Source organism: Papilio machaon, chromosome 14 (genome assembly GCF_912999745.1).
Source record: "Papilio machaon chromosome 14, ilPapMach1.1, whole genome shotgun sequence".
Lineage (NCBI taxonomy): Eukaryota > Metazoa > Arthropoda > Insecta > Lepidoptera > Papilionidae > Papilio > Papilio machaon.
The window spans coordinates 1,072,048-1,093,275 of NC_059999.1; the positions used below are offsets into that span (position 1 = coordinate 1,072,048).

The following is a 21,228-nucleotide window of genomic DNA, read 5'->3' on the forward strand; positions in this document are numbered from 1 at the left end:
ACTTTAAATTGTACCATTTTTATGAATTCATTGATTTTATTTAGTCAAGCTCTTCTTTATTATTCTATAATAAACTTACCTAAGTGTTTTGAAACAGAGATGGGACTTATCTTTTTTTTTACTATTTTAAAACTTTTTAAGTAAACAGCAAACATATATTTATACACTGTGAATATTTTGTTATCAGTTGTCAAAATTTCATGTCAAACAAGAAGGGAAATGTTATTTTTATAATATTGATAAATAGAATGGATAGTATTTTAGATTAGAGATAAGTAACCTTCAGTATTGCGCCAACTTCTGCAGAGATCATACACTCGTACTTTGTCCAGTTTGTATACGAACGAGTTAGAAAAATGAGTGACGTTGAAAGACTATTAAAGCAAGCTGCTATGCAAATCGGTGCTGGTGGAAGTGCGGGATTTGTAGAAGTCTGTATAATGCATCCCCTTGATTTAGTTAAAACGAGATTCCAGCTACAATCTTCCAGTTCAGCTTTAAAAAGTTCCGATCCTCACTACTACAATGGTATCATAGACTGTATGAAGAAAATGTATAAATATGAAGGATTGACATCATTTTGGAAAGGAATCTTGCCGCCAATATTGGCAGAGACACCAAAGCGGGCTGTCAAGTTTGCAACTTTTGAGCAATACAAAAGGTTTTTCATGTTTGGCTCCAGCACACCCACACCATTAGTGAGATTTATTTCTTTTATATTTGTGTATTTATATTTTATATTTTTCATATAATTTTATCACCATTATTACTACAAGTAAATATATTTTTCATATTTATTTTTTATGATAAAGATTTTAATATAATTCTAAATTTTAATATGTACAGTCAAAACCGTTTATAGCGACATCGTTTAGAACAACATACCGGTTAAATTGACCAAAATCAAAGGTCCTGGCTGAATGTTATTACATATCTTTCCTATTAATACCTGTCACCGGTTGTTACAACTATTGGTTTTTACGACTCAATATGAGTAGTCCCTTCGATGTCGTTATAACAGATTTTGACTGTATTTATTTTTAATCTATTTTCTAATAAACAATACACAAAGCTTCTTTAAATAAATTAATACCACTTAAAATCAAAATAAGTTATACTAACTTATCATTTCAGACGTTTTCCTTAGCTGGTTTAGGGGCAGGTATTACGGAAGCTATTTTAGTCAACCCTTTTGAAGTTGTTAAGGTGACATTACAATCTAACAAGTCATTGGCTACCCAGGTACCTAGTACTTGGTCAGTTACAAGACAGATTGTAAGAGAAAATGGGTTAGGATCAAAAGGACTAAATAAAGGATTGACTGCGACTATGGCTAGAAATGGAATATTCAACATGGTTTATTTTGGTTTCTACCATAGTGTGAAAGGATATATCCCAGAATATGAGGTAATAATAAAATAGTAATAAACTAAGTAAATATATAGTAAAACATTGGTTTTAAACTAGTAAAATGCTTTAATATTGTAACAAACAATGATTAATTGCTGTTAACTCAAGTTTACATGAGTATTTTTCTGTCTGAAATAAAATCACCCTCTGTTATCTACAGTTGGTTATGAAAAATTCCAAGCTATAATTTTTTTATATGAAACTGAAACCATAATGCAAATCAGTAGCAACTGAAAGTGGTAAATTATTTTTGACATTCTCGAAATATTTGTTTTCTATCATTTACTAACAGTTCAGTTTATAAATAGTTTGTTTCAATGTACCATCTTTTGTTTACTTTTGGTACATATCAGTTGTGAGATGATAAAAAATGATACTTGTTCTGAGAGTTTCTTATCATCTGTAAACAGATAAAACATTTGTGTCTACATTATGTTATTTTATTACAAAATATTGAAATACTATTATATAATTGCCCGCAGGATCCACTTTTAGAGTTCAGTCGTAAGATAGCCATTGGTTTTACATCGGGCGTGCTGGGGTCATGTGTTAATATACCATTTGATGTGGCCAAGAGTCGTATACAAGGTCCACAGCCTATACCTGGTACTGTCAAATATAATTCCACTGTCGGCACCATTGCCCTGGTTTATAGAGAAGAAGGGTAAGTACAAATGTATATTTAATATTTTCAGTTTTTTTTAAATACGACCCCCAAAGTATGTAAAAGTATTTGCGACCTTCTGGACGATAAAAATTATCTCGGAGCGTCCACTTGTTACTTAGTGGAAAAAAAAAGAAACAAGGTCAACGAAATTCTTTGAGTCGTAACGACCCCCTAAAAAGGATACGCGACCCCCCTAACTTTAAATTTTAATCAACAAATCTTGGAATAAACAAAGTAGATTGCCGATCATGTTTACTATTGGATTATCTAGATAAGATGACCCCCTCACAATTTGACAATTGTCTAATCTTGACAGGTAATTGACAGTAGATAAAATCATGATCTATATCTGTGATTGGATCAATGACTTTTATGATAATTTGATTGACCTGACTAGATCTATCCTACTCAGATACATAACATTGTTATGCTGGAAAGTACTTCAAGTTCCTTCAGTTATTTATATATAAATAGCTGTCGCCCGCGACTCCGTCCGCGCGCAGTTAATAAGCTTATATGACACGTTCGTAGATTTACCATAGCAGCGCCATCTATTGATTACTTACTCAACCTAACAGATGTCGATACCTTTCGACTGGTATCGACATCTGTTAGAATCATTTGGAGTTAACAGATAATTGTGACTGTCAAATAATAACAGACAAATAATTAGCAATAAATTAAAATTGCGACTATAATTTGAGATTTAAACTATTCTATCTCTCAAATTGAATCGATCTGCACATGGTGTGCGAATTTTATTATAATCGGTTAAGTGGTTTAGGAGTCCATTGAGGACAAACATTGTGACAAGAGATTTATATATATTAAGATATGACTATAATAAGTTAGTTCTGTATGTCCACCTGTGTATATATAGTTTCAAAAAATAATTTTGAATTAAATATTAATTAAAAATATGAAATAATAAAGTCAAGATTCACGGCCGCTTCAGTGAAAAGCAATGACTTTCATCTTGCATTTTATAATAACGTAAAAACAAACAGTTCTCGTTTTTATCGGGCTTAATGCCAAACTACGTTACTTTTAGCTTATTTTGTTTTGATTTCATCGGAAACTTTTCACATTTGATAAATTATATTATTTAATTGACTGATACTATGAAGTGAAGGAAGAGTTCTTACACAATACCAAGCGTACTAATATCTAACGATTGCATCATTGGAATTGCTTTTGCGTTAACTGGCATTCCGTACAAATAGGCTCGTTAGACGTTTGCTATTTGTATTCGGCCGTTATAGGTATTTACTTACTAATATAAACAGCGCGGATTTGCTTGACTATTGTAAAATCTCTCGGTGAGAGTCTTAAGGCGACTCGCAATTCTTTTGCGCAAATATGCTACTCAGATATAAGATTTATAACAAAGTATCCTTTGTCGCTTCGTTTAGGTAAATGTTTGATCTAGAAATAGATGCCGAACTGCTACTTACTGACCTAGACAACAAACTTGTGGAAAGAAAAATTAAAAACATATTTCATCAATTGAATCAAGCCTTTGTATGAAGAAAATTATGTTATCTTTTAAACTGAAATATGTACTGAATAACTTTGTTATTTAGGCACAATGTTTTTCAATACAATCGCTGATTCGATATTCTCGGAAACTGCTTCAGTACTGCAAATATATGTCTGGAGCTGATCCAAGTATTCCACGTCTGGACTGCTTTATGCAGAAGGTATAAAATTAACTTTTTCACAAAGGTATTGCATACAAAATCACGCGTGGAACACATGTTTACGTGTACATTATGAGTGATCAATTACACACTTATAGAGGAATTATAACTGCAAGTTTTCACTGTCGTAAAACTTTTAGAAAACAAATGTTGTAATAACTTGTTACTATATTATAATATAGATCTCTGCTTAACCGAGATAGATAAAATGTGATACGGTTGTTTCTATATTGCATAACAATTGCCATATCTATTTGTAACCCCAGTGACAGGCATGAGCAACGTTGTTAACGTAAGTTATTACAACTTGGAGGTGAGCTGGTCACTGTTATATGAGTGACTATTAATCACCACGCTTTATCATCTTTACAAAGAGAGGAGGCATCAGATAGAGCCTTTGAAACGAGGTTTAATTGCCTTCTGTGCTTAAGATCAGTGAAACTTTTAAGCAAGAGGCAAGAAGTGACCAGTCAATCATAAGAAAGTAATCGACAAATGGGTCATGATTTCTGAATCGCAATTTTCCGGCCTCGAGAAATGTGATATTTAGCCTTACTGTCGGAAAAGGACACTTTAATTCATCTAATTTTTATTTTGCTAATGTAAAATTAGTATGTTATGGTTTCTACAGCCTTCGAAGTCTCGAACTAAATCTATTTTTTGCAAATAGTAGCGGCTGACTGGGCTTTGGGGCTGAATGGCCACATAATTATGAACAATTGTAATCTGTGATTTTTAAAGCTTATCAAATGAACAGATGTTTAATTTTTTTTATTTCAGATTTCGCGCCCTGTACAAAGGCCTGCTGCCGAAGGTACTCCGACTGGGTCCAGGCGGAGCTATCATGTTGGTCGTATACGATTATGTATACAATTTCCTAGAGAATAAGTTCCAAGATAAAACGCAATGATTTTTATCAAATACCAAAGACAATTTTTGAATTTTAACGTATGTGCAATATTTGACGTTTATAAATTGTTACCATATCAAATTATTATTTTTTATAATGTTAAAAATTGTTCGAAATACGGTTAAAAACCGGATTAGTAGTGATATTATTGGTAATTAGAATTGGTTGTTATTTTTTTGTGATATTTTACCTTATTTTTTTAAGAGGAAATGGAAATTATGAATGTTTATATTTAACATACAAAGGTTTTAAAAGTACAAATAAAGATGCTAGCATTTAATTTACAATTTTACAGAAGCCAAAAATATATATTTTTAAGCAAATAACTTTTAGCATTGTTGACTATATTGAATATTTTACTATATTGTAATAAAAGTTTTATATATCTTTGTGATGTTTTATTTCTTTTAAGTTTTCAATTGTAACCGGTGTTTATTTACTGGTTTAAATCGGACAACAATGTTTACCAGTTAATTGGTTAATTAATTTCCTATTTAGATTACAAACTTTAACAACGTAAGAAGATAAGGTTTCCATTAAATTAAAATTAAATTATTAAAAACATTTGAATATTTATTTTTGTAGCCACCTAATTAGACTAATATTGATTATTAAAAGAATAGAAGCGACTTAATACAAGTAAAAAAACTTAAAAATTTATTGTAATAATGGAGTATTGCTGTACACTCTTTGGTTGACAACTGACAAGACCACCAAAACTGTCAAATATAGATGCGGCCATGTTTGTTGCTTTGTTTTGTTTCGAGTTGGAACTGTGGCATATTATTGAATTTTTCATAAAAATCTCTTAAATCTATTGATAAAAAAGAATACAAATTTTCTACAGCTAACCACTGAATATAACTTTGAATTTGTTATGTATTTTAATAAAAAAATCCGGATTGCTGGAAGTATTTAATTACTATAACATACAATACAATCTTGCGAACTTTGGTTGTTTATTTTCGCGATTTGCGCATTAATGGATCAAATTCAGGGCGCTACGAATCTACCTCATATAGTTCAAGTATATCCGTCTGTATCTATCCATCCTTCGTTGCAAACGGGACAGGGAAAGGTCACTTACCAACAAACAATAACATCCGAGTCCTTACATATACCGGTATCATCGGTACAACATGAAATCACGAACCATCAGATACTGCAGAATCAAACGATGATGTCGTGTCAACAAATACATTTGCAGGGCATGCAGCAATTGCAGCCACAGATAATACAAAATGACATGAACTCTATGCAAATAACTTCGCATGTAATATTACCACAAGTACCAATGTTCAAGCAGCATGTTATTACCAATGGTGTTCAACAATCGTTTTATGGCCAGTATGAAGCATATATTAAGGATCAAAACTGTGTCATCACTAAAGTTGAGGTTGAAATGCCAATTATAAATGAGAAGCATATAGGGTATGTTTTATTGCACCATTTATTTTATATTAATAATATTTAATTTATAATATTTAGTATGAAAAAAATAGTTAAACACAATATTCTTAAAGAAAATCAGAGAGAATGGAATGTTTTAATACATGTTTATTACTAGTCACAGCTGCAGCCAAAACTTTAATTTGTTAAAAGCACAAAACATGAATTTAGTGTTTTTTAAACACCCAAATTATCTAGTTTAAATTGTTGATCTATCTACACAATTTTTTTGTTCATTCCAGGCACAATGAAAGTAGTCAACCAGTTAAGGAGGAGGTCCCTGTAAAGAAAAGATCTCGTAGCTCAGTGCCAAACCCCAGTAAATGGGCCTGCAATGTTCGCAAAATAAAACATGAAAAAGGTGAAGCTTACATCAGTAGAAGAGGGAAATATGTTCCTGAAAGATGCGTTAAAAACACTAAGGACTGTCTCAAATCTTGTAAATTTAAATGCAATGAAAGAATCAATGATGTTGATAGACAACATTTATTTAAAGCATTTTATTCATTAAATACAAATGAAAAGAAACATTTTCTATTAAATACAACTGAGAGAAATAATGTCAAACATAGTAAGTCTGTAGATACGAAAAGAAAGTATTATTTCAAATATTTCTTTTTAGTTAGAGGTGTAAGGTATACGGTATGTAAAGACTTCTATTTAGGAACATTAGCGATATCTCAGAAACGAGTATATAATGTACATTCTAATAAAACTGATATGAATTTACCTAAACCTGACGGAAGAGGACTATCAGAGGCGAGTGCCCACTCATTACCTTCGGAAATTAAAGATAGAGTCCGAAATCACATAATGTCTTTCACAACAGTTGATGGGAAACAAGTTAAACAATTTTCAAGAAAAAAACAGTATTTGGAATCTAATTTAAGTATAAAACAAATGTATACATTGTATTTTAATGAATGTAACAAAGATTTAGTTCCTGTGAAAGAGTCAATGTATAGAAAAATATTTAAACATGAATTTAATTTACATTTCAAAAAAGATAAAGTTTCTAATCAACTTTGTTGTAGGTGTAAAGGACCTATTAAAAAGTAATTTTATTTATTAATATTATAAATGCGAATGTTTAGATGGATGGATGTTTGTTTGAAGATATCTCCGGAACGGCTCAACAGATCTTGATGAAATTTGGCACATATGTAGAACATATTCTGGAAGAACACATTGGCTACTAATTATGATTTTTTTCTTATTCCGCGCGGACGAAGTCGCGCGCGACAGCTAGGTCTAGATAAAAATAAATATATATTTTGTCAGTAAGATGTTTGAATACAATTTTCTAGTCAATAATTGGCTCTTATATTTACAAATCAGTCAAAAGCATATTACATACAAGTTTTTTTTACTTTTGTAAATTAATATAAAAAATATGGAAATAAATAAATTTTGTATTAAATATATTTTATTTAATAAGTATACGTTCTAGAATATTATAAATATTAAAAAATATGCATTTTACTGTGTTCTTTGTTCCTTTGAACTGTTTGGCAATTAATGCATTATAATTCATGGGTTTTAAATTTTCTAAAGGCGTTGCCAAACAAACGTGGTTTATTCCGATATTGAGTAAACAGAGAACTATTGATTTTAAATAGTTATATTATCATTAATTTTATTACTAAGTTAAACTGAGTAAATTTAGAAGAAATCAGACTCAGTTTACGTCAGTTTGAAAACGATTATCGCCATCTTGTAGCTACAATTGTTAATTATAATAGACGGATTTTTTCTAGGTAATGTAGTTCAGCGCCATCTAGAATTAAGTATTGTAAACTAGCTTTGAAACCACATAAGAAACTAAACTTTTTATGCTTTGAATAAATTGATGAGTAACCTTCTTTGTTTTGGTTAATCGATTAACTCCTGTTTGGAAGTTCAAATGAGAGATTACATTACTTCGTGAACATAAATTAAGAAGTACAAATGGCACTTGCATCATCAATGTCCATATCCACACTTCACTTTAAAAGTCTATTAAATTTAATTTCAATAAGCAATTGACAATTTAATTTATTGCAGTGATAACTTTTTTTTTTACCTGATGTTGAAAAAAGCATTTTTTAAACAATATGATGACAAAGTTTTTGTATGGTTTCCTTAATTGAACGAACATATTTGCGAAATTGAGTGCGTTGTCAAGCCTTATTAAATTTTTCTCGTTATTTTAATATTGTTTATCTGTATTTTACGTTTGTAAGAGTTTTTACGACTTCTATAATTGGTTGTTTACAAGAGATCTTATTTCGGTGAAATCGCACTTACAATTTTAATAGGATTCTCCTTGGCTTAATAAATATTAGGAGCCTGCTAAAATAAAATGAGTAATTACCGTTTCGTGATGCAAAAACATTAAAAACTCTGCAGGAGCTCTACAGATCTTTTTTTTGCGTCTTTATTACATTAAATTATTTTTAATTTTTTAATCAAGATTACATTTTGTCGGAGAAAGCTCGCGACAGCAGTTGCACATTGGATAGACTACGCTTACTTGAGGAATCCCATAGTGTAGATTTTAGACATTAAATCGTCGTTAAATAGTCACTTAGAGTAATAGTCTAGTTTATTTACTTAGTCTACACCTTATGTTGGCCGTTTTTAGGGTCCCATACCTCGAAAAGATAAACGAAACCCTTATAAGATCACTTTGCTGTCAAGACCCTTTTTTCTCAGGTACGCGTGGACGTATCAAATACCCAGGTCTACTGTCCCTTGTAGCTGTAAAAATTCAAACTTTTAAGCTAACGCAATCAAAATATATAGATGTTTATACCGCAAATCAACACTCGCAGGGGAACGAAAACCTACAGGGAGCTTCTCGTGAGCTTAGAATCTTGAAATTTCGTACGAAGCAACTTTTAATAGAATAGATAAATTTAAAAATGCGAAAACCTTAAATTTTACTTATATTCCTACAGGTTTGTACGGATCACTCGGTAGGCGAGTTCAACTCGCACTTGGCCGCTTGGTGGGAAGCTTGACCATTTTAACAATTTAATGTACTCATATTTTATTTGTTTTATTGCATTTATCCTACCTGTCGTCGCCTTTCTAATTCGTAAGTAACGTAAATACATGCGTGGGTCGTTCCCGTAATGGATCGTACATCGGTTGATTAAAAAGAATCCCTTTCAATTATTGATTCTAAATAATCGAGGAAAAAACTCTTTAACTAGTTTGGAAGACGGATTGTTTACTGTGTAATTAATCTGATAAAAATAAAACTAAAATGAATAACATATACAGTTCTTTTGCTAATATATATATTTTTTTTCATAAGGAGTAATGTAAGTTTTTTTAACAAGCATTTCGCTTGTGGAAACGCAAAGGTACAATAACAAATATGGTATTTAGTTTTCAAATGGCGGATTATAACTGATGACCTAACCTTCCGCTGTCCGGAACTTAAACCCAGCTATTTGCAAGGTATGAGTGTTTTTTTTAATAAATTTTCGATATTCAAAAGTGTCAAACTTAATTAAATTTCTACTCGTATCTTACTTATATTCGAAATGCGAATGTTTAGATGGATGGATGGATTGATGTTTGTTTAAAGGTATCTCCAGAACGACTCAACGAATCCTGCTGAAATTTGGCATAAATGTAGAACATAGTCTGAAAGAACACATAAGCTACTAATTAAGTTTTTTTTTAATTCTGCGCGGCCGGAGGCGTGGGCGACAGCTATAATTAATAATATCATATCATTGTGATTTGTAAATGAACATTTAATTGTGTTTTGGTGCGAAATAGAATGAATTAAAATTAATTATCTGTTCTTCTATAAAATAGCTTCATTATGAACATGAATTGTAACTAGTTTTCACAAATATTTAAACGTTAAAAAATGTTACAGATTATTAAAAATATTTCAGTTAGATGAAGATGTTAGACATTGTTTTAGAATTCAAAATCTAGAGAAAATAAATGATTTTTTTTTTACCACAGTTTTATATTTTTCAACAGTGCACTTTTTAACTAAATAATCATTGTTTTAATTTCAAACTATTAGTTAAAATAACTTAATCTACTCGTTAGTGTCAAAGTTTATAAACTTTATGGAATTATTTAAGTTCGAAGCAAATGAGCGAACTTTGTATTTTTTTTAATTATCATTTTTATGCGTGGGTGCACTTTAACCTTAAAAATAATGGTAGTTGTAAACGCTTCAGCAAGGCGAATAGTCCAAAGTCAGTGATTAAAAAGTTTAACGTCAGTTAAGTCCCACACTTAAGATCGGAACAAATTTTTGTCTCTACAATTTACAATTTTAACATAAGAACAATTTGTATCAATATAGACTAAGTAGCTACCCAGTAAATCGTATTTTTTGACTTTCTACTATATACGTAGGAGCCGAACCTCTTAAATTGTTGTAAATGCTATTGTTACCTCGACTAATGTTGTTTGTTAAATAATATTAATAAGAACATAATTCCTAGCTGTATTTATAAACGTAATATAAGGCTTTGTATAGTAAAAGCTCTCGTTTACGACCCTCTCGTAAACATAACCTGTTCACATTAAAAGAGATGGTTAAGTAAGGAACTATGCGTTGTCTATTGCTAACGAAAGTATTACAAGAATATACTTATTCTTACTTATAAAAATGTTTCAATTCGTGTCTTATTTATTTATTTAATAGGAGAAGGGGGCAAACGATCAACGGACCACCTAAAGTTATTTGATCCGACGCCTATGGACATCCGCAACGCCAGAGGAATCACAGATGCTTTGCCGGCCTTTAAGGAAGGTATACGCTCTTTTTTTGAAGGTCCCTAAGTCGTAACTAAATTTATAATGATACCTGTTGTCGCCATCGACTCTGTCCGCGCGTAATTAATTAAAAGACAAGACTGAATTAGTAGCCTATTTGTTCTTACAGATTATGTTCATCTATGCCAAATTTCATATAAATCCGTTGAGCAGTTCTAGAGATTCTTTGTAACAAACATCCATCCATCCAAACATTCGCATTTAGAATATTAGTACGATTAATACGCGAAGGGTTTTTTATCCTTTTTAAGGTAATAATTGGTCACACATATGAACTTGTTTTGACACAGATAAAGAAAATGTAGCGAAGTGCGTAAAGCAATTTTTAATCAATAATATCTTAGGCTATGAATTATGAATTATAATCAAACAATTGACGACTACTGGTTAGATTAAATCTATATCCGCACTCTGAGTTCAAAAATTGACGTCTAAGGGACTTTAGTGATGATTATTCATAGTAAATCTACACTTAGGAAGAAGGAATCTCTCTGAGTACGACTGTAATGCTTACTGACCATTAAACTACTATAACATAACATTGTACAGTCAGCTGCAAAAATGTGTTCGTACAAAGCTTAAGTTCGTATACAACTACGGTTTCAAAAATATATTTCACGTCAATAACTTGCATGGAAGTACATATACGGATACGGGTACATACTCTTAAAACCAAAGGTGTATACAATTTTCTGGATCTTTGTTTATTTTATACCGACGTGCATGTATGAGTAAATATATGAATGTAGAAGAATCGACAGAGGTGTGTTAGGACCGCGCTAAATGGTGGTCCATAGTCTCTGCCTACCCCTCGGGGTTACGAGCGTGAGTTATGTCATAAAATAAAATCAATTTTATTGATCCACAATATTTTACAATTTCTCAGGACTCTGCCTCCTGTGGTAGGTGGGGACCTGTGTTACAGGAGGTAGTGCCTTCTCTTAATCTAAGTCTTAAATAGGTACTAATTTATACAGTATGCTTGTATGTGTGCGCGAGCACGCACGTGTGTGTGTGTGTGTGTTTTACTTGTACATATTTATGCAGCTGACTGTACAAGTTTGAAAATCAGAGTGAAAGCTTCGTATTTTACATTAAAGAATATAAGATTGTCGTTTTAAAATTATTTCAAATTCATAAGAATACTGTGACGGAGCGATATCAAAGAGAGGGATACACGAGTAGGCGGGTACCTTTCATCTTACAAAGGCTGGAATATAATATACATTAGAATTAATGTTATTTTGTTATATTTACTGCAGCACTTAGAGACATCTTAGGTTCCCTTTAGTGTAGAATAAGTGTGAAAATTTAACTTGGTGATTTCATCTCTTAGACTACATCAAATTAAGTAATTAGTCTAATTAGTTCCGGATACAAAAGGTAATATGCAAAATAGTGCAGTAGTGGAAAACTATGATAAGACTGTTTTATGTATATACTAGCTTTTACCCGCGACTCCGTCCGCGCGGAATAAAAAAAAAATGCACACAAGATATAAAAGTTCCTATGTCTGTCTCCTAGTTCTAAGCTACCTCCCCATCAATTTTCAGCTAAATCGATTCAGCCGTTCTTGATTTATAAATAGTGTAACTAACACGACTTTCTTTTATATATAAGACTAGCTTTTTCCCGCGACTCCGTCCGCGCGGAATAAAAAAAAATAGAAAACGGGGTAAAAATTATCCTATGTCCGTTTCCTGGTTCTAAGCTACCTGCCCACCAATTTTCAGTCAAATCGATTCAGCCGTTCTTGAGTTATAAATGGTGTAACTAACACAACTTTCTTTTATATATATAGATAGATTACGGTCATTTAAAATGAAGTAATTCTAAAGTAATGAATTGCAAACGTAATTCTTCTCTGTAAATTCCGATAGGTTTAACATTGAAGTTATGCTAATCTTTTAAAACTGAAAATAAACGAACTAACATTTTCGATCAATATTGGTTACGAAAGCCGTAATTAACAAGGAGAGCCGTTTCAAAATACTTAAGATCCTGTAATCCGATGACTTAAGAAAATACGTTATTGCCTTTATTGAGGCCACGTGGATTTCTGTTAATAATAATTTAATCCCAAACCCAAGGAAAAGGGGACCCAAATGATGAGAAGGTAATGTTTTTAGTAACTTTGTTATGTAGATCTCAGTATGCAATTTAATTGTGATTCCTGACTTGTATTCTTCCCTTCAGTGTCATAAGGATACAGACACTGATCGTTACAGATGGATGGGTCATTGTTTGGAAATAACAACTTTATTTTCGTTCCGACTTAACTGCACCTGTTGATGTTACTGAATCGAATCGAACCGCTATCGTCAGTGTCAAAATGTTGAAAATTAAATAGGCACAAAAAACCATAACTTATAGCCTGTCCATATAGTGGGTACAGTCTACAAATGTTGTTTCTTTTTTCAAAAACTTAACGTTGCATTGTAACATATTAAATTTTCATCGGAAATCGGGCCAGTGTTAAAATGCAATAAGGAAATTTATAACACCGTACGTAACGGTTATGCGTTAAAAGAAATAACAAACATGGGGAATTTTTTTATTAGAAACGTTACCGCAACAGGCGATATTTCACTCGTGCTAATAATTAGCATGATCACTCATAAATACTGACCAGTTATGTTTTGTTTTCTTTTGTTGTCGATTAATTACTTTAATAACATTATCCGTTACTTTTTTATTTGACTTGCTGACGCCCGTGACTTCGTTCGCGTGAATTAAAAAAAAAACTCCATATCCTATACGCAGACTGTCCTGAAAGAAGAATCTACCTTTGTTTGAAATTTTATCAGGACCTTTTCAATAGTTTTGTTTTTATGTGGAAAAAAATATCGAAATATCCATACATCCATACAAAGTGTTGCATTTAAGATTAAGTAAAATAACTGCCACATTCAGAATAATTGTTTCTTTATTAACATATTAAAAATGATGACTATTGCAATAACAGTTTGAATTTCAATAACAGATTAGAAAACTATAAGTTGCTCAATAACTTAAGCAATAATTTCAGTTAGTTTTCCCTAATTAAAGTTTTAAGTTTTCTTTCGTAATGTAGTAAAGTTTTGGTGTTTCGTACGTATTTAAAGGCGAAAGCGGACGATAAGGGAGAAACAGTCGACAAGCGTCCTACGCCTTAACCGGGCTTACTATAAGGCGAGTAAACGTTAGGAATACGGCACTTCTGGCGGGAACATGAGGGCGACCACAGCCGCGCTTCTCCTGATCTCAGGTAACTTTTACGATTCCATTTTCGAATTTAAATTACTAAAGAACATTCCATAATATTTGTTCTTTTACTGTAAATAGTGTGTAATGTTTTTTTTATTTTTTATCAAGTAAAGTAACATATATAAGTGCGGCCAATTTTTTTTTTAATTCATGATAAATAATTATACTTTCGTAATAAAAATTTTAATGTTTTAAAGAAGAAATGATCATTTTTATTTGGATTTGTTGTGCAAAAAATCTTTTTAATAGCTTTTCAGTGCTTTATAACTTTATATGTCACAATTTTTCCAATTTTTTTAATTGCGTTGTGGTTATTACCGAATTGTAAGCGGGTATAATAATTAATTAAAACTAATTTATTCGTAGGTGTAGCAAGTGATGAAAGTTTTTACGAATTTCTTTATATAGGTACCTAATCAATCACTTTCCAAACTTCTTTAACGCAACAGTTTTGTTTACCGTAGTTTTTTTTTAATCTTTTGCAATAGTTTTCTAATAATTTCTATGTTATAATTAAATACGATAATCAATTTTCGAGTAATTTTTCATCTAAAATATATATCTCCATACAAACTTTCAACTAATAAATTTATATAAAATTCTCGTGTCACAATGTTCGTTCCCGTACTTCTCCGAAACGGCTTAACCGATTCTAATGAAATTTTGTGAGCATATTCAATAGGTCTGAGAATCGGTCAACATCTATTTTTTATACCCCTATTAAGTTTTTTTTAAATGCGCGCGGACGGAGTCGCGGGCGACAGCTATTAAACTTTTAAATTCATCGTAAAACTTTTCTAACGTTTTAATTCTTAATTTAATTGGCATGCCTTTGGGGCAACAAGACGATGTGATCCAATTACTATTTTTCCTTCAAACAAATGTTTATGTGACATAAAATAGAGAATATAAATGGAATTAATTTCATAACTGTACGTACATTATAAGTGCAATTTTCACTCTGACCTCTAGCCTCTAGGACAGGCTATATGCTGTGGTAGTTTGTGCTTATTTGATTTCCGCCATTATTCACTGACTTTGGTAAGGGTGTTGGAAACACGAACTAATATAGACAGAAATAGATTTTAAGGCATGATGAAAAATCTAGTGTTTTTTCATGTTTCCTTATGAATTCTTTTTATTAATTTGTAGACAATAGTGCCAAGGATATGTTATGCTGGCTACACTCGTTAGTATTTGTAGGTCATTTTTGACCTTACATAACTAACCTAACCTTTTTATATTTTTTATATATCGTAAAGTGGCAAATGAGCAAGCAGTCACCTGAAACCGCCTAAATAGAGAAGGCAATCGCTGCCCATAGGCAACCGCAATGGCAGATTAATTGCCTATCTTTAATCAACAGAGGAGGGGATGTACCGAAAGGGAATGTATCCTCTTCCTATGCGTCCTTTCTCTGTCAAATCCACTTCCCCACGTCCCATCCTTTCCTTATAGGAAAAGGGTGGAAAGGGAACGCGGACTAAAATTAGGCCTTCGGCTGCATACTCATCACACTGTACGCGAAATTGCTTCCACTTGACGCCTGTCTTCTGTCTTGGTATTGCATCTATCGCCCCGACCCATTCCGACCCAACAAATATTTTTGTTGTGGGATCTACCACTTTCAAGATGTTGTATGTTCTTTTTTACCATGCCTTAGAGGCTCCTTTCCAGCGCTGTGCTGTCCTAAAGTCGGTACTGTGTCTGCCAGACATAAACTGTCGAGCAAAACCTCTGTGTGTTGTCTACATTAGGCGATGTTTTCGTGAAATTCTACTGCGGTAACACTTTCATAATTATTGCTTATGTTTTTTTAAAGAAAATAAGATCGACGACATTTTTTTAAATAAGTGCAAAGGCACTGAAAACCCACCCTTAGATTAATGTATACGTTGAAATGACACGTTTATGGTGAATTTCGTAATATAAAATACCCACTAATTAAGTCTCGAACTAAGTAGTTTTAACTTAAACTTAACTTAAAACTTATGGCGAAAAGTTGCAAAAGTTTTTTTTGGTAAGTTGCCTCATACCATGTACACGCTTAGGCAACTGCGTAGTGAATAATTTAGGAGAGATTAATAATAGTTTATAAGGTTTCTTAACTATATTGAAGATTTTAACCCTTGGTTTCTAAGATCAAAATCAGTGTATGAAACATACCGTTGTCCCTGTCATTATCTTTGACAGAACGTAGATAACAATATGTTTTTAAACGAGGATTTTTGTCTCGGAAACCCACGATATGTTTTGCAGCAAGTCATTTTTATATTCCGGTTCAGTCTACAAAAGTTAGATACTTATAGACTCTTCATTAATTCCGTGTTCTCATGCTGCTCTTTGTAAGGTCATTGCAACAGTTTTAGGCCCCCCGGATCGATATATCATTCGTCATATCAGTCATCTCTTCCTTCTTAGACATTTTTATTTTACGTCAAAAATAATTTATACCTTATCTATATGTATATATATATATATAAAAGAAAGTCGTGTTAGTTACACTATTTATAACTCAAGAACGGCAGAATCGATTTGACTGAAAATTGGTGGGCAGGTAGCTTAGAACCAGGAAGCGGACATAGGATAATTTTTACCCCGTTTTCTATTTTTTATTCCGCGCGGACGGAGTCGCGGGTAAAAGCTAGAGTTGTATAGTTTTGAAGGTTTAAAAAAATAACGACGTAATGAAATAGTTTCAGGACAATTATATTTTTTTTATTATTTTTAATTATTATTTTCAGGACAGGATATTTTATTTTATATTATAGTGTATATGAGTGTCGGTAATCACCTGGGTGTTCCCGCTGATCGTTTACCTCCTTTTCTTAACAAAATAAAATAATTTTATTACCATTTATGATTACCATCTTGACAGTTATAAATCTAAAGTTTACGTGGCCGTGGAAAATTAATTCCTTCAAATTATGTATTCCGTGAACATTTCACAACAAATAAAGGTGTTGAATTGTGGCAGATGACAAAACAGCCCATAAAATAATTACATTATTTTACATTCACTTATCCATTTATTTCATAACTAACATGTAGGTAACTGTTGGGTGAAGCTTTTGCATTCTTCGAGTTCCAGGATTCATCGCATATGTCATCAGTCATTAATCATATTTAATTTTATTTTCATTCGGAATAACTAAAATAGAATTAAACTAAATAACCTATATTGTTTATTAGGGAATTCACTGACTTATTTACCCCATTAGCCACTTCTTTAAATTGACGAATAAAATTATTGTTTCATTGAAAACGTTCAATCCAATATTCCAAAGATGAAAAGCATCGAAACTTTTATATAAAATGTAGTAAGCTATTAAAATTTGAACTGTTTCATTATAAAAATGTCAAACACAACGTATCCATTGTATTTTATAGAATTAAAGTTTTTACTACGTATGGTTTTTGATTAAAATAAACATTCTCAAGCTACTTTTGCATAATTTAGTATACTTTTTTTTTATATTTTTAATTCATTTGGTTCCAATTTAACTGATCGCAATAAAATTGCCAAAACATTATTTACTGATTAGAGGGTTCATATAATGTTTGTTCTCCGTTTACTATTACATTTAAATCAATTAAATAATTTTCGAATCTCTCAAGTAGTGATAAAACATTTTCGGATGCTAAACAGCGATGAATCGGACCAAGCTTTTTGTACAAAATTATTTAATTTAATTCAAAATACACGTAGTCATGGCTCGTAAATGTAGAAATTAAAAAATGCGCGAATCTCGTCCCAATGTAAGTTGTCCACGAAATTTGTTTGCCTAACATTTCTTCTGATTAAATTGCTGGAAATAAGATAATTTAAAAGAAACAAGGGTCAGTATATAAAATAACAGGGAGCTTGATAAATAATTCAAGCTATTCAAAAATATACACTTTCTCAAACATCCGAGGTCTTTTCGCTTTATATGACATAAATCTAAAAGTATCTTAATAAAATTATATTATTTTTTTTAAATCGTAAAAAGATAAAGACCTTCTTATCAGCCAAAATAAATTATAGTTCAAATTTAAAAGTGAGCAGCAATTTTTTATCCAAATTCAAAGTTTTTTTGCGTTTCGCTTATCGAAAATAATTAATGAATAGATTTAATCTTACTATGGATGGGAATGGATGGATGGATGTTTGTTTGAAGGTATCTCCGGAGCGGCTCAATGGATCTTGATGTAGAATTTAGTCTAGAAGAACGCATAGGCTACTTATTACGTTTTTTTTAATTCCGCGCCTACTGAGCCGCGGACGACAGCTAGTAGAATATAAAAATTGTACGTTCTTTACACTTTTGCTGGACAAAACTTTTAAACGTTATCTGGATTAATAAATAACCGAATTTCAAACACATTTTTTTCACATAAACGAATAAAAAGTATTTATTTATCAATTTAAAAAAATACTATCACTTTATAGATTTAAAAATATTGAATTACGATAAATTACTTAGGATTAAAAGTTTGTTGTTATAGGTTACAAGAATTGATTTACTCACGGCGTAACTTTGAATTGAAATAGTTAGAGACCTGGTTAGTACGAAGTCGCCATCAGAGTTAAGGCAGCGGTTTGCCTATCTTGGGAATCCACTCGTCTATTATTAGGTGTACGTAGGTAGTTATTGTAATGTGAATATAATATATTATGTTAACATATACATAATAGTAAAATAAACTTACTTGAAGGTAGATTTTTAATTTTTAACAGTAGTAGACGCCAGCAACAATAATATCGGACTCGCCCGGTGCAATACCACGACCACACAGATAACAGGCGTGAAGTGGAAGCAATTCCGTGTTTCGTCTAATGTGTGTAGTGCTAGAGGCCGGATTTTGTTCCTCTTTTCCTTCCCATCCTTTTCCTTTAGGAAAGGGCGGGATAAGGTAGTTGATTTATCCGAGGACGGGACGTATAGGAAAGAGAAATATTCTCTTTCTGTGCGTCCCCTCCGTCGAATAAAGGTAGGGTATAATATAACTATAATATATAAAAAATTACTGACTTTTAAAAGTTCTATTTATATTTTAAAATTATATTCAAAGTTTTAGCATCTTTGAATTTGGATGGGTTAAAATTATAACTTTTCATTAATTTTTACGTCTTTTTCGGACATCCTGTATAAAAGCAACAATGTACGAAAACTACAAGTTATACAACTTGTTATAAAACTGTAAAAATGTTACAAGGCTACTAAATATCAGCGATGCTTTATTTAATATTAGATTACAGCCTGCACTGAGTAAGCCTGCAGTGAACTTTTTAATAAACGCGTCGGAAACAACTTTAATCGTAAGCTTAACTTTTAATGATACCTTTTGAATATAAAAAAAAAAAACGATCAGCCTTTCTTACGCCAAACCTCATCTCTTTTTGACCATAGAGAAATGGACTAAGCAAAGAGCCAACGTCGAACTAAATTCTGCCACTTTTCATAGTGGGTGTAGACATGGAATATATACGCAACAACGATACACATATAACCTTGAATTTCACTACCGAAATACTTTTAGTAATACATATTGTTGTCTCTGTATAAGAGAATAAAAGGTATGACAAAATTCGTTAATACAACTGTCAGTTCAGCGGGATTCTACATCGTTTCATACTTTGACATGCACTAACCTCTCATGGAGAGGCTATAACTGTGGTATTTTGTGCCTATTTCAACTAGGAACTTCAACACGTGCGTTCAGTCGGAATGAAGCAAAGGCTGTCATTTTCAAGTAATCTATCCATTTATAGAGATCAGTGATAGCGTGTTTTCAACAATAATTGCACCTATTAAAATGTCGTATATTTTCGCGTGTATTAGGCGGTCACAGACGGCTGTGTTTAAAATATAGTTATGTACAATCAAGATTACAGTTCTAGTATATTAGTATCAACATCAACCAATTAAGTTGCTGTTACGGCATTTTTCGACACATACTAAAAAAAAATTAGAAAAAAAAAACTTGAAAGGTGTCAAGGGACACCCGGATGGAACGAAGTTCCTTTCTATTAATTAGTGAAGGAACCAATGTTTATTCTATAAATAAAAAACTTAAGTCTTCACAAGAAGTACATTTTATTTCTATGAATTTTCGTTATATATTGTCACGTCGTTGCCATGGTGAAGTAGCGCTCATTCGTCGTTAACATACTTACTATAGCAAAAAGTGTCGTGACAACTCTTCGTAAGAATTTTTTCCGTCTAGCCCCCTTTCACAACGCGCGATAAGGAACTTCGTTCCAAAACGATATTTAATTTTCATTTGGCGAGTCGTATAAGTTAAACATGTTAATTCAAGCATAACTATAACTTAAAATTACATACGACGATAAGTTAAAGCACTTATCAATATAGAAGTCCTAAACAAACTGACCATCTATTTCGCTACCTCACCTGTACCGAAGTATATTGCTATCTCTATTTTTCAATAAGTATGAAAGGGTTAACAATATGTTTTTAAACAAGTATTTCGGCAGTGTCAACGCAAGGTAACAAATGCAGACGTGGCGTCAATTGAGGTAACATATTGCGGTTTGATATCTAATACACCGGTCACATGACAAAGGGTAAATTTCGTAGAAGGATATGAATAAAGGATAAAAAAATTGAATCTCGGATGAGGTATTGTTTTACAAAATGTCACCTATATCTTATGTCGGTTATGTTGTTGCTGATTTATTTATTAGATGGCAAAAACATGTATTATTATGCTCGAAATAAGGGGCAGGATTTAGAAAAACAGAAGTAGACAATTATAGGGGATCATTAGTAATTCTAGGGTATTTTAAGGACCTTTTAATTACTTCTATATCTAAAGGTAAATAACTAACGAGTATATAACTAATATGGTCCCAAGTTATTACATTCAATTCCGAAATTTTCGACTGGGGCGTCCGCGTATGTCAGACAAAATAACATCGACTTACCTCTAGGTGGAAATAGGGTTTTAGTTTTAAATAGTCGACAGATTAATTTAAAATGCTTTCTCTTAATTTGTTACACTATTTATAACTCAAGATCGGTCGAACTGACTTAGCTGAAAAT

The 21,228-nt window shown here is 31.9% G+C and overlaps 2 protein-coding genes across 2 annotated transcripts; both read left to right on the forward strand.

Moving 5' to 3' along the window:
- Positions 1–200: 200 nt before the first annotated feature.
- Positions 201–4,738, forward strand: LOC106710113 (mitochondrial 2-oxodicarboxylate carrier). The gene is made up of 4 exons (XM_014502091.2): positions 201–698; positions 1,135–1,407; positions 1,893–2,074; positions 4,558–4,738. Exons 1-4 carry the CDS (start codon positions 357–359, stop codon positions 4,685–4,687), a joined length of 927 nt encoding a protein of 308 aa, XP_014357577.2. The 5' UTR covers positions 201–356; the 3' UTR covers positions 4,688–4,738.
- Positions 4,739–5,597: 859 nt separating this feature from the next.
- On the forward strand, positions 5,598–7,195 carry LOC106710118. The gene is made up of 2 exons (XM_014502102.2): positions 5,598–6,118; positions 6,379–7,195. The coding sequence occupies exons 1-2, from the start codon at positions 5,670–5,672 to the stop codon at positions 7,193–7,195; spliced, it is 1,266 nt and encodes a 421-aa protein (XP_014357588.2). The 5' UTR covers positions 5,598–5,669.
- Positions 7,196–21,228: the final 14,033 nt, after the last annotated feature.